The 25,361-nt window shown below is 52.1% G+C and overlaps 1 protein-coding gene across 1 annotated transcript; it reads right to left on the reverse strand.

Annotated features, from left to right (window-relative positions):
• Positions 1 to 353: 353 nt before the first annotated feature.
• Positions 354 to 21,992, reverse strand: LOC123818388 (quinone oxidoreductase-like protein 2). Its single transcript, XM_045838540.1, has 10 exons — positions 21,882 to 21,992; positions 21,687 to 21,795; positions 19,482 to 19,578; positions 18,127 to 18,185; positions 17,511 to 17,576; positions 16,651 to 16,760; positions 15,696 to 15,777; positions 11,938 to 12,119; positions 9,144 to 9,372; positions 354 to 1,789 (listed from the first exon to the last, which is right to left on the reverse strand). Exons 1-10 carry the CDS (start codon positions 21,932 to 21,934, stop codon positions 1,721 to 1,723), a joined length of 1,056 nt encoding a protein of 351 aa, XP_045694496.1. The 5' UTR covers positions 21,935 to 21,992; the 3' UTR covers positions 354 to 1,720.
• Positions 21,993 to 25,361: the final 3,369 nt, after the last annotated feature.

Consider the following 25,361-nt stretch of genomic DNA (forward strand, 5'->3'; position numbering starts at 1 on the left):
CTTCCCAAACCGAAATTGTCCCCGTGAGACAGCGATTCCCCCCTTCCCCTCCCCGGCCCAGCCCCTGGCGACCACCACCCACTCTGCTGTCCGTCTCTCTGAATTTGACTACCCTAGGCACCTCCTATAAACAGTGTCCTACAGTACCTGTCCTTGGGTGGCTGGCCTATTTCACCGAGCATAATGTCTCCAAGGTCCACCCATGTGGTGGCACGTATCTGAATTTCCTTTTTGAGGGTTGACTAATATTCCATTGTCTGGACATACACTTTGGTGACCCATTCATCTGTCCATGGACGTTTGGCTTGTTTCCTATTCTTAATTTAATCCTACAATTTAAGACATGCAGGTAATTCTAATTCAACCTGATTTATTATTTACCAAGCACAACTCACTGTGCTAGGTACTACAGGAGGTACAAAGGGGAATCCAACATGGCACCTGCTCTGCAGGAACTTGTGCTATATTGGGAAAGTGGAAAATAAAGAAGCAACCCTGACCGGTGTGGCTCAGTGGGTTGGGCGTCATCCCACAAAGCGAAAGGTCACCAGTTCAAATCCCGGTCAAGGTACATGCCTGGGTTGTGGGTTCAGTCCTGGGTCAGGGCACGGACCAGAGGCAGCCAATCGATGTTTCTCTCTCGTATCTGTCTCTTTCTCTTTCTCCCTCCCTTCCCCTCTCTCTAAAAATAAAATATTTTTTAAAAAGGAAGTGAAAGTAACTAGCATTTGTTAATCCCTGCATTTGCTAATCACCTTGCCCAATCTCTGAGTATGCTGCTCACAACCACCCTGGGAGGCAGTAATGTCTACATGACAGTGAGCAAAATGGACACTCAGAGACCCTCAGGAGCCCCCTCCAAAGCGGGGCGACTGGGATTCAGACCCACATGTTCGGCAGCCATGCTGCTCCCTGTGGTGCGACAGATCCCGGGGAGAAGCTACAGGAGGGTCAGGGGCAGAGGAGAGAGGAGCACCCCCCTGAGGGGAGAGGCGCACTGCAGACACAGGTCTTGCGGGTCAGGAGGGCTTCTGGTCCTCAGAGATGAGGGCGTGGGGGGAACTGCTTGAACAGAGAGGAGGGGGGGCTGGAAATCTCGGGGCTACTGAGGGACCGGTGCAGCTGCCGAACGTAAGGCTGGAAAGCAGAGAGGGGCGACACCGTGGCCGTCAGGAAATGCTGCCAGCTCAGGGAGCCTGGACCCCACCGCGTCCACAAAGGTGCGCCATCGCAGGTTTTCTGAGACAAGTCGTGGCCGTGGTTGTGCTTCGGGAAGGTCGCCGTGGCAATAATGTATAACCAAGATGGAGGGACTGTAGTTGAAAGGTAGGAAAGCCAGTGAGGTCACTGGCTTTAGCCGATGAGACATAATGAGCCCAGTGTTAAAGAGGATAAAAGAGGGGAGCAGTATCTTGGAGGTGGGGACGATGGAGCCTGGCCACCGGTGTACTGTGAACGGGGTGACCGCCCCTCCTGGTTTGCGCGGGACACCCGTTCTCCTGGCATAATTACTGACAGCACCCTCTCCCTCTCCAACGAGTCCACGCCTGGACAGCCAAGTAGACGATCACACTAATGACGAGGAATAAGAAAAAAGATGTTGAGCCTGAGTTGATAAAGAAGGCGGTGACACCTTTGGAAACACAGAAGGGAAACCAGGCTTTTGGGAAGGCGGTGAGTTTGGATCTGGACGCGCCGGGCGTGCTGCTGCGGCGCGGCTTCACTTGAGGGAGATGAGCACCTTGCCCGCGGACCTGCGCTGCGTCACATAGTGGAAAGCATCATTGACCTAAAAAAAACAAACAAACAAACCCAAAATGTGTTGGAAGACTTGCACACATGCATATTCCAACCAACATTTGTTGCTGGTTCAATTCTTCAAATAGCCAAAGTATTAAGATGTGTCTTCAACAAACTGTTTATAGTGAAGCATGTAATACCAACTAAATACTCACGACAAATTCAAAGGAAAACGATGGTATTTAAGAATAGCCCAACCTCAGAATGTATCTGTCTGAGCCATCATTTTCAGTGTTGTCAGATGAATGGCCGCAGGCAAGAAGTCCTCGGCCTGCCCATACACTCTGCTGTCACGTCTGCGTGTTCTCGCTTTTCAAAGACTGGGGCCACTTGCAGAAGAATCGGTCGTTTAAAATTTTACAATGATTCTCTTTTCATTAAAATTCTCTTAGTTCCGGTGTAACTGAAATTGCAACCTAACTCCAGCTCACTTTTAGAAGTACAAGTTATAAAGCAGAATTAAAAAGCAGCCACAGTAATCAAGACAGTGTGACACTGATAAAGGAACCAACAGATCAGCGAGGCGAGCCCCAAAACAGGCCCCCACACACGCTCAGCCTGCTGATCTTCCGACGAAGGAGCCAAAGGATCCCCTCCTTCGCTGCCATGAAGGAAGGCTCGTCTTTTCCAGAAATAGTGCTGGGACCACTGCACAACCACATGTGAAAAAAAAAAAAAAAAGAAGAAGCAAGACACTGTCCTTGCATCCATCGCAAATATGAACTCAAAACAGAGCTTACATCTAAATATGAAAAGCAAAACAGACTGTGGCGGCAGGGCACCGTGTCGACCTTGAGGTTCGTCCCAGGGAAGGGGTCTGCAAAGGACAGTGAACACACACACCACAGACCACGACACAGCGGTGGAGACCACGAACTGGGTACGGGACCAGCGACACGGGGGGATGCTGAAAAGCGCCGCGTGAAAAACTCAGGAACAGAGTGAGATCGATGGCACAACCCTACACTGTTATTTGCTTATGTAACTTCGCAGGGAAAGTGTGGGGGATGAGGGTGAAGGAAATAAGTAAATAAATACAGACGTCCACAGACATTCAGACATAAAAGCAAAAGATGGGTCTTGCAAAGATGAAAATGTGCTTTGAAGTGAGAAATAAGATTAAACAACCCTTTCCACTTGAAGTCTTCCCCTCCAAAAGCCGGAGAAACATAAATAAATAAAAAGCAGGCAAACAAATCAATCATGGCGAGCTATCTGCAGCTGGTGTCAAAAACATGTGTCTTTAGGGGTTTTGTGGCTCTGAGGGCCCTTCCCAATCTACACAAATTTAGATGCCTTCCGAGGAGGTGGAAGAGGTTGAGGCAGATGTTTGAAACCCTCGTCCCTGCCCTGTCAATCACTCCAAGACACATCTCCAGGTAATGCACAGCTGTATCCCTCTCCCTGTCAGCCGGCAGTCACTTGTTCCCAGAGATCTGTCACAGCCCGACAACCAAAATACTTGGGGAAACAAGCCTAATTCGAGATACTGATCCTTTCTTCGTCTGGCATCCTAGAGAAATGAGGGATCTCCTGCAAATAGATGTTACGTAAAAAGAAAATTGTCACTTCAGATGCTAATGCGTATTTTTAACCATTTTGCACAGAAATCTTTATAAAAATGCAGCCCACGTTTACCTGACTTCTTTAAGCGATCGTATTGGGGGAAAGCACCACTTTTTTGTTCCATGACTTGGGAATCTCAGCATTCTGAACGCGCGTTACTTTACCTCCTGTTTGTGGTGTTCTGTCACTCCTCTCCAGGTCCAACCACCACTTCTGTCGTGACTGTAGCTGCTTCTAAAAATAACCCAGCTCTGTCCCTTCCCACCCTGTGGTTTCTGTCTGAGCTGGGGACACAGACCACCAGTGACCTCGAGGACTGTACAATTAGGAAGAATGATAAAGCTGCCAGTGAGAGACTAAGAAGCAAAGTGCGGGGCTCTGGACCAGTCAGTCTTCTGACAGCTAACTCAGATAGATGCCCAGGGACATTTCCCTCCGGTGCTGTGCTTCTGTACAGGCCGCGTCTCAGGGAGGGAGGCGCCCCCTACTGACGCCTGGTCAGACACACAGGCCGTGCCCACAGCCCTGCCCCCTGCCTTGCCGTGGATGAAGCCATAATTACATTTGTCCCTGGAGATACGCTCCTGGAATTTGGGGGCCAGGTGAAGATATTATTTTTGTTTTAAGTTTTGCTGTTGGAAGTTTTAATTAGCGTATCAAGCAGGAATAATCGGTGTAACCTATAGTTCCCTAAACACAGGGGTCTGGCAAAAGTAACGCCCGCGTGAGTGTGGTTGGTTGGGTAATAATATATATGGGTGTCATAATGTATAGTTTTCGTTGGAACATTTCACCTAAAATGTGAATATGGTGTGCTTGGGTGTGATACTGTTGTGTTACAGGATTACATGCATATGATTTTGTAATAAAAGATTTTGTAATAAAAGGGGGTGTTATTTGTGCCGCACACTGTACATTATGCCGACTCATGCTTCCCGTCAGAAACCAGCTCTTCCCCATCACAGCTCCGTCCTGAGATCTTTCCAACTGAAAGACACATCCCTTAAGTCCTGCTTTCTAGTGACTGGCGTACAGAATGTGCCCGGTGAATGTCTGATGAATAAAATAAAACTCATGAATGAATGAGTCTGTCTGGGACCGAGCAGGGTTGCTTTTCAAAGGTAAAAACGTTGAGTGACTGATACGCTGTCATAGTTGAATTACATTCGTCACCCTGCCAGTCTGATGCAAGCAGATCGGTATCTGCTTTTAAAAGTCAATCAATGCATTTCTTCAAGAAAGATACAGACGGCCAACGTGCATGTGAAAAGATACCCCAGGTCATTCTTCACTAGGGAAATGCAAACGGAACCCACACCCAGACACGACTCCATACCTATTAGAACGGCTATCACCAAAGAAAGCAGCTGACAACAATGGATCCTGGCAGGTGCCCTGTACGAACATGCTCCTCTATGGTCAGTGGGAAAGCAAGAGAAGACAACCACTTTGATAGGCACTTTGGCGGCTATCACGCGTTAAGCACAGAGTGGCCAGTCGGTCCAAACAAAATCTGAAATGTCCACCCAGGCAGTGACGCTGGCGCGCTGGTTTCCCGTCGGGAACACACGGGCACACGCAGCAGAAAACCTCGAGCCCTGGGCTTTGGCAGGAATGCAGTGGGAACGGCCGCGTCTTGGAAATCACGGGCCACGGAGGTTGCAGCGGAATCGCTTCTCAGGAACCAAGGCCCCGAGAGGGAGGAGGGAGCTGCTGAGAGAGTCGGCTGGCCCCTCTCACGTCACCACTCCTGACCTGTAGGACTCCACACAGACTTCTTAAAACAGGCATTCTCATCGATGATGTCATCTAGCCACCACTGGAAACAGGGGTGGGGTGGGGGGGGGGGGCAAAGGGGCAAGGGGCAGGGTGCAGGGGGAGGGAGGAAAACCCTGCTCTGCAAGTAAAGCTAAATACATGTCTGTATAAATTTTTAAAGGTTAAACATACACTTAGCATAGGACCCAGAAATCCCAGCCCTAAAGTTTGAAAAAAAAAAAAAACCACATCTATACAAAACTCAAACATGAATAGTTATAGGTTTACTCAGAACCATCAAAAACTGAAAGTAATCCACTATCTTACTGACTGATAAACAAAGAAACGAGCCGTGGTGCCTCCATACAGTGAAATACGACTTGGCCACAAAAAAGAATAAACCGACATATGCGAAAACACGGATGAACCTCAGAGGCGTACGAAAACAGGGCCAAAGAGGCCGGACCCGAAAGGCTGCAGACGGCATGATTCCGATTCTGGGTGGAGCCGCAGAGGCAAAACCGTAGGCAGAGAAAGCAGGTCAGCGGCTGCCGGGGCGGGGAAGCGGGGGAGTGCAGAGAAGTGGGGGAGTGCAGAGAAGTGGGGGAGTGCAGAGAAGTGGGGGAGTGCAGAGAAGTGGGGGAGTGCAGAGGGCACAGGGGAACTCTTCGGAGCGATGAACAATTCTTTATCGTGACTGTAGTGGGGTGGGCACAGGACTGTCACTCGGCGAATTTTACTCTGTGTAAATTATACCTCAGAAAACCCGTCTTTTACAAAGTCAAGCCATGCATTATTAAACACAAAAATAAATAAATGCTTAAAGTTCAGTGTCGAGCCAGCTTCCTGGGGCAAGAGCGCCCTAATCAGAATGTGTGTCCTATCGCTTCCTGGCCGCCCAGGGAGCCCAGGGCGAGGCGGGAGCGAAGTGAACAGAGGAGACAGGAGGGGCACTAAGCGGTGTGTGTGCTGGATCCCGAACCGGCCGTAGCCACAGGCGGACACACACTCGTTGCTGTTCCCACGGTACCTGTCCAGAGAGGCCGCGGGGACCCGCTGCACATCCAAACGGTCCATCGGGAGGAGGAAGAGCAGCTCTACTATCTCCCGTCTTCCATCTGCCAAAGCGTGTCCCGGGGGTGAATGCCCCCACACTTCTGGGTTGCCTTAGCGTGTTCTGAAGCCAGAGCCCCCACAGGCTGGCTCTTCGGCTCAGACCTCTGCAGCAGAGCTCCGGCAGCTCCGGCCCCGAGGGCACAATGGAAGCTGTGCCTGAGACCAGCCCTCGGCCGGGAGAGCCCAGAACGATGGAGGGTGCTGGGGTCCGGGGAGCCTGACCGCAGGGATCAGGGATGGTGGGCGGGGCCGTCACTGCGAGAGTGTGACGAGGAGAGAAGGTGTTCTGGGGCGGGCGGGGCGGGCAGACACCAGGAGGCTCCTAAACCGAGCCTGGAACACCCGGCGACATTTAATAAACCGTCGAAACGAAAAGAGTGATGTGATTTTCAAGACTGTGTGTTCCACAGGCACACTCAGGCAACGTCACCTGAACGATTTCTGTCCATTCATTCCCGTCTGTTCAGGTCGTGACCTCAGCCGACCTTTATATAATAAACAAGTTCGGATCTGCGAGGTTCAAGTGCCGTGTCAGGTCGAGATACGAGTGGGCGGCTCCCTACGGCGGTGCAGCTAACAAACATGGTCCTCCGAACAGAGATCACGGGGCTCCTTCATGATCGTGGCCCAGGTGTGAGCCTTCGGAAAACAATCAATTCTAGTGAACATTCAGGATCTAAAGACTGTCTCTCGAAGCCAGCCCTTGGAAATGTCAGTGCACAAGTGTTACAGTGCCGGGGACTGAAGACTCAACTCAGCGTAACGGCTACAGATTTTGTTTAAAAAAATATACTAAGTGTTTACCTACATGCTTTTAGATGTGTTATCTTACGTAACCCTCACACCCACCCTAGTAGGTAGAGTAATATTACTGCTCCCATTACAGACAGGGAAATAAGGCACAAAGATGTTTGTACTCTTAATCCATCATCCACCAGATCCGTGAGTCCCTGCCGGAACCTGGAGACTCGGCGGTGGGGAGAGCACAGGGCCCCTGTCTGCAGGGAGTCACGCTCCACAGGAGTAGCTCTGTGCAGGTGGAGAAGCACAGAGTACTATGGACGCTCATACCCTGTGCCTACGAAAAAGGCCATGGTGTGTGCTCATAGTCACATCCACTGTCAAGGTCAAATCTGTAAGTCCACATATTTGGAAGAAAATAGAAGCTGGGTGGCACCAGTATGACTGGTATGATATAGATAGAGAGAGCCAGAGATAAAGACAGAGTCAGAGAGACAGAGACAGAGTCAGAGACAGAGACAGAGAGAGACAGAGAGAGAAAGAGACAGAGAGAGAGAGAGAATGGACGGTGTGTGAATGAGGCATCTGAAACTGCCAGGGAGCAGGGGCTCAGAGAGCCCGCTGATGACAGGAAGGTCCATAGAATGGGAAGAACTAGAAATATCCTACATGCAGAGCTCTCACGGGAAAGAAGGGCACGTGGAAGCTGAGGGGGGCTAGTAATTAGATGGTTAAATCATGTTTAAGAGGACACAGAACTTCAGCGTGGGGAATCGCACCTGAGCAGCGGCTGGAACGCCTCCATGGAGAGATGAGCTCACACCAGCAGGTGTTCTCACTCCTGTGCTGCCCAGGTGCCTCCCTCCTCCGTCACCTGCATCTCGGGAAGGCAAACCTCAGTTTGCACGTCGTGTGATAAAAGCCACAAGTGGGAAGGGGACCCAGGCATTCTCAAAACCGGTGCATTTCAAGTCTTCATCCACAAAATCTTTTCTTCAGAGAAAAATATCAACAAAAAAGTAGAAACTCCCACTTGCGCCCCAGCAGAGAGGGTGTCCGAGAGCCCAGGCAGCACAAGCCTGCACCTGCCCACCCCCAAACCCCAACAGGGGCTCCCGCAGTACAGTCTGACGGCCCCGACACTGTCCTGCCCCTCAGCCTTAGAGACCTGTGCCTGAAGGTCAGAACGGTGAGGGACCTCCACCAGGGCACAGACAGAGGGGTCAAAGCTGGAAACAGACCCCAGCCCGTTTCCTGCTGGCCAGTCACGTCCTCTGTATCCCACTGAACGCCACCTTCTCAGCCGACACCGAAAAAGATGAGAGAGTGCGCCGTGTTTGCGGAGAACGCGCCTCATCACGGGGGAACACGTCAGAAGGGAAGACGGTGGAGCGTGAGGTCTGGCCCGAGACAGCCTGGGCTCCCCTAAGCTCTTCTGCACGTGACCCAAACATCACCTCCATCCAGGGCCGACTGGAGCTACCAGAACAGTTCTGTGAACGTTAAACTAAATTAAGTGGCTCCCCCCACCAAAAAAAAGAGAAAAAAAGACTTCAGAGTGAATGCCTAGCCGATGCACATTGAAGACGATTCTGCATTTGCCCGTACGCCATCACACTTTGGAGGAAGTTTAGGCCACATTCACGGGACTGTGAGGGGTTGAGGAAAGGGGGTGAACAGCCAGTGGCGTCAGCTGCAGAGGAACTGATGGAGGAACTACAGTCTCCTGACGCCAGGCACGGTTCTGTGTTCAGTTCCCAGAGCTCCGGCTCTCGTCACCTGGCTGTGCTTTAGTGTCTGTGTTCTAAAGCCAAAGGTCAAGTTAAGGGCTGCCTTCTCAGCCTTGTACGCTGTGAGTTCAGAGTTCACACCGACACCGGCAAATTATTCCCTCAAGGGCCATCACTTCCCTCTGTCTGAGACACCACCCAGCTCCGTAGATCCTGCTGCCCAGGGGGCCCCGAGGCTCGCACCTTCCAACCCAGAGAACAGGGAGACATCGGTGACCCTCGGCCTGTGACACCCCGTTATTCTGTGTGGCATTTTCACCTTTTCTGTCTGTAGAAGGGGGATGTATAGTATCTAAACGGAAGCTGTTTGGATCAAGCCAGATCACTCCCCGGCTTCATCGACACCACTTCACTCAAGAGGACCTCACTCACCTCCTCCAGCTTGAAAACCGCTCCCAGGTGGGGCCGGATGCGTCCTTCCTGGCAGTACCGAAGAGCCGAGGACAGGGTCTCGTAGTACACGGGGAAGTTCTGGTCTAGGTGGCGGCTCATATACAAGCCCATGGCGGAGATGTTCTTCAGGAGCAGAAGATTGGCTGGCACGGAGGGAATGGCTCCTCCGGCAAAGCCCACCACCACGATCCTGCCCTCCCAGGCCAGGCTGAGGGGAAGAGCAGAAGGGAAAGAAATCTGAAAAGCAACTCATCAGGATAGCAACCATTTAAATAGAACAGAAGAGAAAATAGAAGACGCGTTGGCAAGGCTGCGGAGAAATCGGAACCCTCGGGCACTGGCGCTAGAATTGTACAACGGTGCCCCCGCCATGGAAAACCAGGAGGGTTCCTCAGAAAAATTAAACATAGAACTGCAGCATGATCCAGCATTCCCACTTCCTGGCCTGCATCCAGGAGAACTGGAAGCAGGGTCTTGAAGAGATGTTTGCACACCTGTGCTCCCATCCGCACCATGGATAACGGCCCAGAGGGGTGAGCAGCCCAGGTGTCCGTGCACGGATGAGTGGATTAACCAAATGGGCACATACTTGACCACGCACGGAACAGTATTCGGCCTTAAAAGGGAAGGTTCTGTCGCCTGCTACAACACGGATGAACCTGGAGGACATTATGCTAAGAAGACAAACACTGTCTGGTCCTGTTTCTACGCGGCGTCTAGCGCTCCCAAAGGCACAGAAACAGAAAGGGGAACGGGGCTGCCGGGAGGGAGAAGTGAGAAGCCGTTGCCTAATGAGGACGGTTTCCGATCTGCCGGACGGAGAAGTCCAGGACACGTTTCACAACGCTGGGGACACACTCAGTACTGCTGAGCTGGGCACGTAAAACGGCCAACATGGCAACTCTACGTGACCAAGTTTGTGCCACAGGAAAGAAGGAAGAATGCACACAAAAGCAACGTACGCTAATTCATAGAGACAAAAAGTAAAATAGAGGTTGCCAGGGAGTAGGGGGAGGGGGCAAGGGGCAATTATTTTTTGACAGGTACGGAGATTTTGTTGGAGAAGGTTACACAACACTGTGAGTAAACTTAATGCCCCTGAACTGTCCCCTTCTGACCAGTTCAAATGATAAACATTAGGTTATGTATATTTTAGCGCAACTTTTTAAAAAAGAAACACGCCTTAAACCTCTAGCTGGGAACTCCTCTTGACCTTGCAAACGGCCAGGGGTGACTCATCTGGTACCACTCTGGAGTCTTCAATAGGAAAACATAACTATAAGCCACGAGCAAGACAGTAGGAGGCGGAGGAAGTAGCCAGTTTTATCAGTGAACCCACTGTAGAAGCAAGAGTGTCTGTTCCACTGTCCCGCTCGTCCGTGAAGGACCCTCGGTGCGGACCAACGTCACTCCGTACGCCGTGCTCAGAGACAGCTCGGTGGGAAGTTCCTGGACTCAGGGAGCAGGAGGACGACACACACGTCAATGAGGCATCATTTGCTTTTTCACAAACACTCTCCTCCAGACGCCATAAAGTTACAGGCTTCTCTAGAGAGTTTTGAACAATCAACAAAAATCCACGTGAGTTCCCTGTCGCCGGTTACGAGAAGAACCATATTCAGTGCATGCTGAGCAAGAAGTTATGAAAATGAAGTTTGTAAACATCTTCAATATGAAATATGTATATGTTGGTTTGGTTTTTTGCTTTCCTTTTTTAGAAGCGAAACAGGACGCTTCTGGCGAAATACTATATTACACAGAAGGCAAGTGGAGGGAGGGTGAGGACCCGCAGCGCTCGGTCCTGGCTCACCCTTTAATTAGGGGGTAGAGCATCACCCCCTAATTTGCTTGGCGCACCCCCTCCTTTGCTTCTCCTCCATCACCCTGGGGTGACTCTCAGGGGCTAGAGCATCAACTGGGTGCCCCCTGTGGGCAAGCTGCTCTCTCTGCTTCTGTTTCTTCTGCTCTAACTGAGGTGAACCGCAAAAGTGTGCTTGCCAGGATGGCACGAGAAATGGAACCCATATTAAAAGCAATCCAGAGTCCGCGGTTGAAAACAGAATGAGATTGGTGTAGAGACGACGGTCCCACTCAATCTCCAGTGATTGAGTTTTCTTATTATTTTTTAATTTTTAAAGATCTGATTTACTTACTTCTAGAGGGAGAAAGAGAGGGAAAGAAACACTGATCAGTGGCCTGTTGCATACCCACAACTGGGGACGTGGTATGTGCCCTGACTGGGAATCGAACTGGCAATCTTTTGGTCTGCAGGCTGGGGCTCAATCCACTGAGCCACACCAGCCAGGGAGGATGTCTTTTTTTAAATAAAGCAAACCAAAGAGATACCTCCCCTGCTGGCCACTGCAAAAATCAGCAAGATCAAAAGAGTGTGCACATTTGATATCTGAACAACGATCCCCTCAAGAATTACCCACACCATGCACATAAAATAGTCAGCGGGGGCCGGCACAGCTGAACCGAACACATGGACAATTTCTAAAGCACTTGATGTTGCCAGCTAGAGAGTCTGCAGTCGTTTCTTGGATATTTTCCCACTGGATATTTTGTTGTTGCTATATTTAAGCATTTCCTGATTTCCCCTCTGCTTCTAGTTCTCTGCACGCCCCCACTCAGCTGTTCTCGTCGGTGCCAACGCCTGCAGAAGTGAGCAGCAAAGACGAAAGAGACGCAAGGCCGGGAGGAAGGCACAGGCCTGGGAAGTTTCCAGCAGAGGCCCAGGTCCACCCACTCAAGAAAGACGCCCGTCACGAACCTGCGGAGAGCCTCCAGGAAGATGTCTCCGCCCACGCTGTCGATGACCACGTCCACCCCGCCGTCGCCCACCAGCTTCCGCACTGCCTCCTTCAGGCTGCCCTGACTGTAGTTCACGCTCCACCGTGCGCCCTTCTGCAGGGCCAGCTCGCACTTCTCGTCACTTCCGGCGGCGGCTATCACCTGCATAGAGAAAGCAAAGCTGCCGAGGTTCCAGAATATGCACCAGGAGGGGCTCACGCCACCCACCTGGCCGGCAACCAAAGGGTGCTGCTCAAGGAAACGAATGTGACCTCGCTGACCTAGCGTCAGCCTCAACCCCCACATCGGGCCCAGCCCCCAGCAAGGCTACACCGGCCCCTCCCTGCCCCACTGGCCACTGATCCATGTGTCCAAGGACCCCAGAGCCCCAATGGGTCTAGCTAGGAGATGGTACAGGAAACACTTAGTAAGTCTTCTCCAAACGCAGATTACAACTACCATCTACTGAGACTCCACAATGAGTCAGGTGTTACGGACACGAGCTAAATACCTAGCTTAGAGTCAAGAAAGCAAGACAGAGCAAAGTGATGGGCCAGTACAGAGGGTTCCAGAAGTGCGAATGAGGAACATCCAACCTAGATCTACAAGAGCTAGGCTGCCAGAGGGTACACATGATTCAATGGAAAGACCTTGAAGTCGAAGAGATCTACGTTCAAATCCTGGGCCCTGCTCCTAACCAGTTGGGTCACCTAAGCCAATTCCTTAGAAAGAACTAACACCTACAAAGTAATTACCATGTGCCAGGCACTCGTCTAAATGCTTTCTATTGAATATACATCAACAGTTCGATATGCAGACTATCCTTATCCCCATTTTAGAGACAAAAAACACTGAGGCAAAAGAACTTAACTTGCCCATGGTCACCCAGCTAACGGGAGGCTGAACTGAAAACGAAACCCAGGTAACCCGTCTCCAGAGTTCACGCTTTTAACCTCTCTATCCTGCCTGCCTACTTCTCTAAGCACCACTTGCCGCGTCCATGAAATAAGATTTAAGAATCCAGTGGAATACTGCCGTATGTAAAGCATTTGCAAAACAAACTGTTAGGTAAACTGAATCCACTGTTACACATATGCAATCACTCATTCCATGTAAACCTTGTAAGAACACTGCGGGGAGGGATAATTACTTCCATTCTCTAGAAGGAGACAGAAACCCCGAGAGGTTTAACCCAGGATCGTCCGGGGAGCAGGGGGGAGCACACGCATTCAAACCCGACGCTGCCCGACCCCAAAGCCCGCGCTCCTCCACCCCCCCAACCAGGACTGAACCCCGGGCCTTGCCTCGGGCCTGGCACACACGGCATCAGTGGCTGCGGGGCACACCGTGAGCAGGTCTGGGGTTGGGAAGTTTCCAGAAAAGTTTCAAGTACTCAAGCATGGCCTAGAGGCGCCTGACCACCGGGCAGTACCCAGCAGCCCAGGCACTTTGGCCCTGCGGTGACACTTGGAACTTGCACGCAAACGTCCCAGAGCACCCGTGCCCTGAAAAGACTCCCAGCTCACCCACAACCATGTGAAACCGAAAGCCACCCTCAAGCAGCTGCCGGTCACGGGGCTGCCCGCAGGCCCTCGGGGCCACGGTGGGCAACGCATGGCCAGGGCCAGCGTGAGACCAGACGGCTCTTCACCAGGTCCCGGTGAGACCCGCCGTGAGTCACCTTCTCTCCTGGTGCCGCGCTTTCCTCACCTGTGAAGTGGGGAGAACAAACGCCCACCATTGCCCACCTCCCGGGGGTTTGGAGGGGACCACGGGCTAGGCGGTAGCGGGGGAGGCGCCGTGAACGCACGAAAAACGCTGCCGCCGTGCATGGAGGGCGTCAGCGAGACAGCCTGCTCTGAGTAGAGGGCGCGGTGGCCTGTTTTTATTTTTGTTTGCTTGTGCATACAACCATTATTGCTGCTGAAGAAAACACTGCTTCGATGAATGTCCACCCCTGAATCAGAGTGCATTTTCCTCGCTACTTAACCTCCCGTGATTGCTCAAAATGAATGGTACGGTGTCCCAGAAATGCTAGCCAGTCCGTGGTTCTGGACAGTGAGAGCTGAGTGCGGTCTCCCCGCTGAGAGAAGTGCTAAATCTCTTGTTTCTGACATGAAATGTGTTCATTTTCGCGAAGAGCCTCCTGGTGTCCAGGACTGCTTTCGGAACACACGTGTCCTTCCCAAAGGAGCTTCCTGCGAGAAGGAGAGGGGCCCCCTGCAGGAGCCCCAGACCAGCGCAATTATCTCCCAGCCTGTCGGTCCTGACACCTCCTGGATCCCCAGATCGCCGGCTCCGTGGGAGCCTCACGCTCGCCGATGTCCGAAACTGAACTCGCCATGTCCCCCCAAGTTCTCATCCCAATAAACAGCAACCCCCCAAGTCCACCTAGTTTGCGCCTTCCCACTCAATGTCTGACAGGAACAGGATCGCTTTCTAAGAGATTCTTACAGACACAGACATGCCCTCTAACGGGCGTTTGGCGTGTGCACTTTCAGTAGCCCCCCCACAACCCTGTAAGGAGAACGTTTTACCCGTGAAGAAACCTGAGAGATTAAGCTCCAGGGGGAGCTGGAATTTGATCCTACGTGAGGCTGCCTTCAAAGTCTTGTTCTTTCAGCTACATGAGGACGCTCTCCAGTGGCCCAATTCCCCACTTTCTTCCACTTTAGCGTCTCTCAAGTCACACCTCCACTGTTCTGGTTCAAGTACCGTCACCTCCGGCTGGGGTCGCTCCCAGAGTCAGCCCTGCCGCCCGCCTACGGACCACCCCGGCCTTGCCCCATCCCTCATCCCCACTGCCACCGAAGCGACCTTTGCAGAGTCAAAGACGGTCACGCCACTTCGCTATTTAACACCCTCACAAGCTTCTAGCACACGTTCAAACTCTCCAGCACCTCCCGACCTTACCCCTGCCCAGCTCTCTCCAGCCCTTTTCCGCTGGTCCCCACGCGGAGCCTCTGCTCCAGAGGCTATATTGGCAACTCGCTGGATGCGGCTGGTTGGTTCCTATTTCTCCGTCTTCTGACAGGTCCTCCTACCGCTAAAGTGGCCTTCGCTTCTCTTCTTCCTCTACTCTGCTGCTACCCGTCCTTCAAAACCTCAGCTTCGATGTTCACCTTCTCCAAGAAACCCTCTTTCTCTCATTTGATACCCACTTTCTTTCATTTGTTTATTCGTTCACTCAAGGAACAGCTACTGGGTACCCGCAGTGACCGAGGCACCACGCCCGGCACGGAACTGCAGTAATGGACCAGCCCAGGGGGAGGGAGACATGACTCCAGTGATGGCGCAGGTACAAGGTTGCGTGCACACGGAGGTGTGTGAGGTGTGCACTGTGAGTGAGAAGGACAGGATGCCCTGAGACCACACACAAATAGTGGGGGGAGGCGGTTAACATCTCCGGAGGGACAAAGAACACTCCCCTAAAACGTGGCACCTGCGTTTCAATTTGAAGTGCTGGTGAGGAGTGCGGGTTGGGTCCAGCCTCACAGGGGGAGGGGACAGCACCTGCAGAAGCTGCAAATAAGTCCGACCCTGCAGGTGCCAGTAACAGGAGGGACCAGTGACTTACTCCTAGGTCCCCTCACTGGCCCGCCAGCAAATGGCTGGCAAGACACCACTCTAGGCGGCTTTGCATCCCCAGGGGGGTATTACCAAACGCACGAACATGGTCCACGCCTGAAAACCACGTTTTGTGGCACATCAAAAGTGGAGCATCTCGCGTACACGCACCTTGGCCTGAAGGACGTTGGTTGCCACATCTATCACTGCGAGGCCTGTCGCTCCGGCTGCTGCTGTCACCAACACGGTCTCCCTGCACGAGAGAGAGAGAGAGAGAGGGAGACGAGCCTCGCTTCAGAAGCCAGAAACCATCCCGCAAGGCGATCTCATGAACAGTGTGAAGCCAGGGCCCTTTAAAGCAAGAAGAGAACTTGGAGGCCACGTCATGAAACCCCTTATGGACGGCCGTGCTCCGGGCTCCAGGGCTGGGCGCCGGCTACGTCGGGGGCTAACCGGGTCCAGCTTTGACAACTTCCCGGGAAAAAACATTCCTCACTGTCTGCAGGCAGCCTCGCCCTTGGAGCTACCACTTCGTTTCTGCTTCGGAAATTCCGTGCTAAATCATTCTCACACTCAGCACTGCCGGGTTCTCCAAGGTGGGGGTCGCGTCCCAGCCATGGCTCAATGAAAACCATCTGTGAGAGCGATGCCGGAGCTCTCTGCAGAGCAAGGACGGCGGTAGGCAGGTCTAGCCCAGGGGAGCGGGGAACTCCGGCACCTCTGAGTGTGAAACATCCCGGTTAGGTCTGCCCGACCAAGTCTCTCAGAAACAAAGACCGCAGGCCTCCCTTGGAACCAGAGGGGAGCCAGTTTAAACAGGCCAGCTCTCTGGACGTCCAGGTTTTCCTGGAGGAGCTATCCAGAGTGCTCGGGTTTCCGAAGGATTTTTCTCCAAATTCTTACTGGCCAAGTTCACCATCTATCATTCCCTCTCCGACCCGAGGACAGCCTCACTGTCCCCAGACCCCAATCTCGGGTCCCTACCATCATCCTCTGGCCCTTCCTTAGACAGACCGAACGGGAGCTAAAGGCCGGGCGAGGGAAAGGAAGGGGCAAGGCCTGGCACTTCTGGCATCGGAGAAGGGTCCCACCCGCCCAGCCCTCACCCAGGCTGCCCAGCCCTCACCCAGGCTGGGTGCGCGCCCGGCGCTCCAGGGCCATGAAGGCAGTGTTGTAAGTTATGGGCAGGATCGCAGCGTCTCGGAGGGACACCCTTTCCGGAACCTTCCACAGCGTCTATAAAGAGATAACAGTGACAAAGGGATTGGGCGCGCGTACCTGTTCATAAAGGCTGTTCAGTAAGTAGCACGATTTGATTGAGTGACTGACTTGCAAAGGGACACCCAGGTCAGGACCCAAGCCTAGCAGAAGCCAAGACCCAGCAACCCGTGACGGAGTTCAAGTCCTGGGTGCGTCAGTCTTCAAAAACCCTAAGGCTGCATCTGCTCGGGAAGGAACCAACTAACTAATGGAGAAGGAACACTGACCGGTGTACTGTGTAATGGGTGAACTGGATGTTACGTCAATCTTATCTTGAAGAAACAGTGAGAAAAGTATACACTGTTCTCCACTAGGGGGCACCATTCACATCCTGCCCAAAAGGATCCGAGCTCCATTCCCAGGGATACCTCTCTCGCAAGCTTCGTGCGGGAGAGAAACCCATGACAACCAGCTCCGTGCCCCAAACCAGTTTTTGTACCAAAACTACCTCACTGGGATCCCATTGGACCGCCAGCCAGTTGCTCCAGGACTCAGAAAACAAAATGCTTCTTCATTAAACCACTCTGCACAAAGTTCTGTGCAAAGGTTGTTACCCCGATATAGAAAAGGGGTTTAGCATTTGAAAGAAAGAAGCGGTTGGCTGAGAAACAAGATATGACCAGATGAATACAGAGGGAAAGGGGCAGTGGCGGGGGGGGGGCAGGAGGATGAGAAACGAAGGATAGGTGGAAATTAAAGGAAAGAAACATCGGGAGGTGGGGATACCTTCTGGTCCATGATACACTGTTCCGCCATATTATTAAAGCTGCCCATGCCAACAACGCGGTCTCCCTGAAGGGAAAATATCATTAAGGGTCGGTTCCAATGCATCTCTGTTTCTGATTTCATTAAGACCCGCCAGCACACCCGCCCCCTCCACCCCCAGGTTGGCCCTAATGATCTATTCAGAGTTACTTTTCAGTAAATAATGCAGCCTTTTTTCCTCGATGCCCCCACCAGGTTGCCAATCCAATCTGAGCACATTTTGGACGATAATACGGGCATCAATTAGAAGATGAATTTGGATAGGCATTAGAATCCCGGTGTTAATTTCTCGCACAAGAGGCTGACACTGGGGAATTTTCTATCCTCTTAGCAACTCAAGACCTCTTAGCAACTGAAGCAGTGCTGCCTTTTATTAGTAATGAACGTTAAAGGAAGCCAGGCACTTCAGCTGCCTGCCTTCCCCCGATTCAGCATTCATCTCTTCCCCTCCATCCCAGCCCCCCTTCGGTATCTGCTGGCAAAGGCCAGGAGGCGCCGAGACCCGTGGGCGACACATGGGTTGAGTTACACATGTCTCAGAGCTGCGCACCCATGGGTCCCTAGACTCGGAGCTTACCTCTTTCACCGTGCTGACATCTGCGCCGGTCTCCAGGACTATCCCAGCAAACTCCATTCCTAAAACAAGGGTCTCGAGGTTAGGTTGTCCGTGAAGCCCAGCACCATGGAGGTGAGGAAATGCAGACCCACCGGCCATCCTACTAAACTTCTGAAACGGAGATGGTTGAAGCACCTCCCGCCCACCCAGGGAAGAGGGGTCAGAGTTCGTACCCAAAGCACAGGAAAGTGAACTTAACATCTTCCACTGAAGAGCTAGAGTAGCCCCATTCTTACCAAGACACAAATAAAAATTTCAAGAATGGGCAACAGCACAGAGAATCACAGGATCGACCCCGATCACTGGGGGCTTGGGCTCCCACAGCACCCCAGTTACGATGTCCACCATATTGTGTTTATCTGTTGCCGCATCTCCTCTTCCGGACTGCAAGGTCCTCGGGACGTGACCTTTATTTATTCATACAGTACTTGGCTCAAATGGTTGAACTGGAGCTGTCCGCCCTTCCCTCTTCCGCCTCCAAAATTTCTGAATTTAATCATCGTATATTTCCCACTTGAGCTGCCAGAGGAAGAACTCAATCGAGCGTGCCATCTTCCCCCATCCAGCGTTTCAGCAAAACAAACACGGGGAAAGGCTTCCAACTGTGGAGGCAACCAAATAACCGAAGGCCAAAACACAGCCACAGTATTATATCCCTAATAATACACATGTCTGTATAGCATGCACATGCACCCTACACATGCTGAGCTGCACTTATACCTGTTTCAGTACATTTCAACCACGAGGATCAGCTATCTGCCCACATATTCAGGATCTAAATGTAATCCGACTGAGCATAATGAAGATCAGACAGTGGGCTGCTAGCAATGTATCAACTCTTCTACTTCTTCCAGACCCTTAGGTTTTAGGTTTCTTTGGGAATGTGCCCGTGAAGACGAAGAGTTTCAGCTGCAAACAGAAGGTTGTGATGCTTCAGGCAAAAAACGAAACTGAGGCCACGTCAAGGAATAAAAGGAAATGATCAGTACCAGTGATGCCTGGGGTCAGAATTCTGATGGACATAACAATGTGCGAGCATTCATTTATTCATCTATTCCTTCTCTAAGGATGTACTGAGCTGCTACCACAAGTCAGTTGCAATGCTAACTTGGGCGATAGAAGGAGGGTAAGGCAGTCATAGGCACTTCCCTCAAGGGGTCCACAGTCTAGGGTTTCCCACCGGCAGTGCGGCGGGCGTGGCTGAGATGCCCCTGACAGCGGGCAAGCACCGCCAGGGTAGAGTCTGAGAGGAAGCACACGGTTCTGAAGATTGTGCTTTCTCCTCCTGCAGCCGTCACTCGGCCCCTCATACTCACCAGGTGTGAAGGGAAGAGGGGGCTTTTTCTGATACTGGCCACGGCAAACCAAAATATCAGCAAAGTTCAGTCCGCAGAAATGGACATCGACCCTGACCTGGAAAGGAAATAGAGCAGAGCCGTACATATCTGTGGAGACGATCACTCAATTGCACCAAAATATTTACTAGTCCCTGCTGTATGCCAGGTACTGAACTAGGTCCCACTGCACAAGCATGAGGCCCAACGGACAAGTTTCCTGCCTCCGTGGAGCACAAAGAACAGTCGAAAAGACAGACATCAACCAATAACTGTGAGGACTACTGCGTTAACTAATGCGTACACCTCCTCCACAAGATGTTAAAAATAAAGATAGAAATGCCATGAAAGCATATAATGGAGGGACTGGACCTTCTGGGGGAGGCAGGAGGAATCCTTGAGAAAATAACACTTGAACTAAGAACAGTGAGGAGTTAACTATTCAAAGCAGGCGGAGAAGCCTGGCACCGCCCAAAGCGATGGCATGTGCAAAGGCCCTGTGGGGGGACAAAAGAACACCCAGCAGACCTGGAGCACGAAGACGACAAGCAGATGGGGTTAGAGAGAAGGGCCCACGCCATCCAAGGGTCGGCAGGCTTTACTGAGCATCGCAGTCTCCATAGCGGGGGTACGGGGAAGCCATGAAAGGATTTTAAGCAGGACAGTAACATGGCCGGCTGCCTTGGGACTCAGGAATCACCCTGGAGGCTAGTCCTACCTAGATCACCAGCTGCTGTGTTTTCTGGCAACTCTAGAGCTGAGGCAGGCCCGGGGCGGCGCAGCCAGCAGTTTCCCGACCCTGCAAGCCAGTCCTTCTCCATGTGGTCCCAGACCGCCGGCATTACCATCACCTGGGAACTTGTTACAATTTCACATTCTCAGCTCCACTCCTCCCCTACCGACTAGATCAGAAACTCTGGGGACACAGCCCAGCAAAGTGTCCTAACAAGCCCACGGTGGCTGTGACAGGCAGGCTGAAGCGAAAGTGCTATTGCCACGGACCCACCCGTCTGGACGGGGCTAGGAACCACAGGGAAGGAAAGGAAGGCCGAGGGACCGAGTCGGTAACGTTCATTTATCTGTTTCCTTGCAATTTCCAGCACCGCACTGAGGTGGCTGTATTGGTGAGGAGACATATTTTATCGACAAATTGCATTCACTCAACAATGTTTTAAGCATCTGCCACGTGCCAGGCACCATTCCAGATTAGGGGGATTTATTTCATGGTAGGGAAACTCACGTAGTCCCAGCTCTCACAAGCTAACCCCTGACAAGGCAGTGTCTGGGCAAAACACAGAAAAAAGGAGTCCAGCCTTCAGCCCGAGCACATTCTGTATGGGACACACTAGTTGTGAGCGTGTACGGCACACGCACGACCTCCAGCCACTCCACCCTGATGCGAGGATGATTCAAGGATGATTGGAGGACGAACATCTCTGAGCACCTGAGCCCCGGGAAGCCCAATGGCTGCCATCCTGTGGTCAGGGAAATAATCCATGTAGCCACAGGGTCCCTGTTGGGGGCACTTCAGGGCAGCAGCCACATTACCCTCTCCCACCAGGGGTCCCCCACCCTGAGGTTAGCTGCCTGCTGCACCCTGTCGGACGTTCTCATGGGCCCTGCCAGCCGAGGCTGTGTCACCAGAGTGGTTAACCCACAAGCCAGAGTGACCTCCACACTTCACTGGAACTGTCCGCACCCCTCGATCCCCAGTGGCTGCAGAACAGCAGAGGAGAGCCCCAGGCACTTATTCGTAGGGAATATGGTCCCCAGGCTGGTTTGCGGGAGGAAGGAGGGCGGGCGGATAATTAGATGCCGACACCACCGAAGAGGAAGCAAAGGACAAAGGACAGGGTCCATTAATCCGTGTTCAATCAGTATCTTGCAGGTAGTTATGCAAAATTGTGTGCAAATCAGAATTCTCTGTTTCTAAGGCAACAGCTCTGGGCACTTCGGAAAGAGGCCTCCCTTTGCGGTGTTGGGGGACAATCTTTCTTTAGCCGTTTTTTGTCTGTTTTAGGCGAACCGTGACGGGGCCCATACAGCCCAGGACGAAGTTGCGCTCAGGTGTCCGGTTCGCCCCCTAGCTGAGCGCTTGGGAATCCGATCCAGAACTGAACCTGCGGCGGAGGCGCGGGGGAGGAGGGGGAAGTGCAAGGGGCCCCGGGGAGAGGCCCGTCACCCTACCTCGTGGGGCAGGACAGGGCGGGGGGCGAGCTCCTCAATGACCAGGGGCTGCTGCAACTCGTTGCACCGCGCGGCACGGTAGTGGCGGTTGCTGCCTCGCCAGGCCCTCCTGCAACACGGGACAGGGACCGGGTTACTCGGGGCGACCCACGCAGCTGCTGCGTTTTGAGGCTCAGGGAGGAGTCGGGGTCACACCTGCAGAGCCGCACGGGAGAGAAGCACCGTCCCCAGAACGCCGCCGCCGCCATGACCCCGCGCAGAGACTTGCGCGAGGGTCCCGGCGGGTCAGGAAAAGCGGAAGGCGCCGGCCCCGCCCCTGCTGTGCCCCTGGAAGCGGAAGAGGGACCGGCGTCTGGGGACAGGCCCCCCGCCCGGGCTGGCGTTGGCGGAGGCGAGGATTGCACCCTGGGCCGGCCGGCCCGCAGGGTGCCCGTCCCTTCCTCCGGCTGGTTCCCGGAGGTGGAGCCCCCTGGAAAGGAAAGAAAACGTGTGAAAGAAAATCCCACATGTTGGCATTTTTGTAGCAAGTTTGGGACACTTTTAAAACCACACTTGGTGGCATTTGAGGAGCGGTTCTTGGGTCCTGCGCCCGTGCGAAATCCCGAAGGCACAGGCAAAGGCTTTCAAGTCCGCATTCAGCGCGTCCGTAGAGTTCAACTGTTGTCACCACATTCTCTGCACGTACACGATCGTTTACATGAAAACCATGCGGTTACTGGTAATCCAGTGTGGAATGATCCTACACAAATCCAAGGAGTGTTTCCAATTCAAGTCGTACCAAATCCTGGGCGTGTCCATAGTGCCCATGCCTGCATTATGCCTGGCACATGTGGGTGCCAATAGCATCATTCCCAGGGGAAGGTGTACACTCTGGGAAAACAGAAGACATCACAGTGTAACCCGTGACATATTATAAAACTGGGTGGACCGCTGCTGCAACAGTACCCAGACTGTGGTAGGCAGTTAGACATGAGCAGAGGCCAGGACCCTGGGCTGGGTGCGGAAGGTCACCAGTGGAAAGCCCTGGGTGCCTAGCAACAGGCAAAACCCCCAAGGCTGAGGCTGGTCATGCGGTTTCGGCCCTCCCCCGACCTTTCCTCCCCAGAACAGTGCCAGTCCTGCAACAGGGCCCCTTGGAGGAGAAGAGGGATGGAAGAGTGGCCTACGTGACTGCCATGCGGGCCCTCGCCCGACAGCTCCCTTAAGGGCCCGCCCAACAGCTCCCTTAAGCATTAACCCCTGGGGATAGATAACGCCTAGGACTCCGTGGTGTTTCAGCTCCAGGCCCAGAAAAACAGCAAAACCAGACAGGGATGACAGGGCAGACAGCAGGAGCGGCTGCAATGACTAATGACCCCCTGCCCTGGTGCGGGCCAATCAGTGCAGACCACGGCCCTGAAAGGCCGCACCTGGATTGGGACCTCCCCTAAAACCCCCACTTTTAAAGCCCTTGGGAAGGAGGGCCCAGAGCACTCTCCCTCTAGAGCAGGGCCTGCAGGGCCTTCCCCATCCCCGTCTCCGCTCCGCCCCTCCCCAACGCACCCTCCTCCCAGGAGCATTACCTGTACCTTTCTAAATATACATACACCGGCAGTAGAAGGGAAGTACATATTATCCTGGGGAGTATGTTTCATCTGGCAGGTAGTTTTAGAAGTAGAATGATGTCTTTCTAAGACATCTGGTCTTAGATATAGCCTCTCAGGTTCAAGTCCAGCTCTCCCATCTATTTGTGTGGCTTTGGCATTGACACCTGAGGGCTGTGGGCCCCAGTTTCCCCCTCTATAAAGTGAAAGGGTTGGGCAGGATTATCCCCAAGTCACTAAATGCTGTTTCTATTTTTTTGATGGAAACAATAGTGCCAGATAGCCAATGAGCTGGAATAAAGGAAAACGAGAGAGCAAACATGAAGGAGAAATGAACTTCTGAGGTTACAGCCCACGGGCTCTGGTGGGAAAGAAACCCAAGGACTAGGTCCCTGCCGTTATCCGAAGAGCACTCCCAGGGAATGTGAGAAAGCAGTTTAGCCCCTGTCCCTCTCTGGAGGAAACTCACACCTGCGAGGAACAGGGCCTAGAAGGTGAGAAGATTCACGAACGATTATTTTCAATCAGACCCTCCGCAAACTCTTAGTCATTAGCCATGTAAAATCGAACCAGCAATGGTGGAGAAACACTAACACTGCCATCCTCAAAATGAATACTCTGCTTGCCAAATAGCAGTGAACAATGAGAAATCTCAAGTTTATGAAGGGTGAAACCAGGATTGACTGTATGGAGGGTCAAATGGGTTGTTACATGTGGAAAATGTTTTGTAAAATATTAGGTACTTACACAAGATATAAAGCAAGCAGTTTTTAATGGAGCTTCTTGAAAGCAGCAACCACTTCTCAGTCTCCCTGTGTTTGCAGGACTTTGCACAATGTAGCACTTTCAGGAATTTAATACATGTTTCTCCAACGAATTGTTGAATGAGTCCTGGGTTATCTTCCAGACAACTGGAAGTATCTTGAAGCACTGAGTCTTTTATTTTTTATTAAGTTTTTTTAAAGATTTTATTTATTTATTTTTAGAGAAGGAAGGGAGGGAGAAAGAGAGAGAGAGAGAAACATCAATGTGGGGTTGCTGGGGGCTGTGGCCTGCAACCCAGGCATGTGCCCTGACTGGGAATCAAACCTGCGACACTTTGGTTCACAGCCCGCGCTCAATCCACTGAGCTACGCCAGCCAGGGCTACTAAGTTTTTTGTAAGATTTTATTTTATTTTTTAGAGAAGGGAAGGGAGAAAGAGTGACAGAAATATGAATGTGTGGTTGCCTCTTGCACACCCCCTACTGGGGACCTGGACTGCAACCCAGGCATGTGCCCGAGACTGGGAATTGAACCAGCAACCCCTGATTCACAGGCCAGTGTCCAACCACTGAGCCACACCAGCCAGGGCTGATTAAGTATTTTTATGAAAATTTTTTCTATTGTGGTCTTCGGAATGTCCTTATCATTCTCAGGAAATATGAGAATCAGTGAGTTTGGAAAGCTCTATCAATACTGCACTCTACATTTGTCACAATGTCTGAAGACCATAGTAAAAGTCCCTTTAAGAAGAACCTTAGAGGGAGATGAAAGTATCTCAGGTAATTGAGGTGATTTTAAACACTTACCAGCCTATGCAAAATAGCTTGCACATTTCCAAAGAGCTTCAAAGGTAAGTGGCAAAGCATGTAATAGTAGTTGATGTAGTAGCAAAAAAAGTATGTAGCCTCTCCCTCAAAGCGCTGCCACCATGCCATCATGTCTAGTTTTTGTTATCATTTCTGGTTATTTTGTTTTATTGGGGGCAAAGGTGGAAAAACGGACAGAAAGAATATAAAATGTGAGTCCTGAAGAAGAAGACCAAGCAGCTAAATCTGAACCCATCAGTCTTCTGGGAAGAAAGAGAAAGAATCAATAACTGCCCTGCAAACCAGTCTGAGGACCCTTTCGCAAGTGAAAGAGTGACAGATGACTCTTCCTCCTGGTACAGCTCGCATGAAGAGATAATGTTTGACATCCAGGACCTGCTGGATGGGCTGAGGGCGGAGAAGCAGCCCAGAGCAGAACACACAAACAGCTACGTGTTCACAGAGTGATAGACAGACAATACAGAACAGTGGAAGCACCTTACTGAACTATGCGGAACATAC

This window comes from Phyllostomus hastatus, unplaced genomic scaffold, assembly GCF_019186645.2.
Source record: "Phyllostomus hastatus isolate PE091 unplaced genomic scaffold, TTU_PhHast_1.1 phas_contig_283, whole genome shotgun sequence".
NCBI lineage: Eukaryota > Metazoa > Chordata > Mammalia > Chiroptera > Phyllostomidae > Phyllostomus > Phyllostomus hastatus.

Coding starts and splice junctions, on each gene's coding strand:
- LOC123818388 (XM_045838540.1), bottom strand. CDS start 21,934: ATGGCGGCGGCGGCGTTCTGGGGACGGTGCTTCTCTCCCGTGCGGCTC. Junction 17,577..18,126: donor ATGTCAGCACGGTGAAAGAG/GTAAGCTCCGAG, acceptor TTTTCCCTTCAG/GGAGACCGCGTTGTTGGCAT. Junction 12,120..15,695: donor CCAACGTCCTTCAGGCCAAG/GTGCGTGTACGC, acceptor TTCTCTATGCAG/GTGATAGCCGCCGCCGGAAG.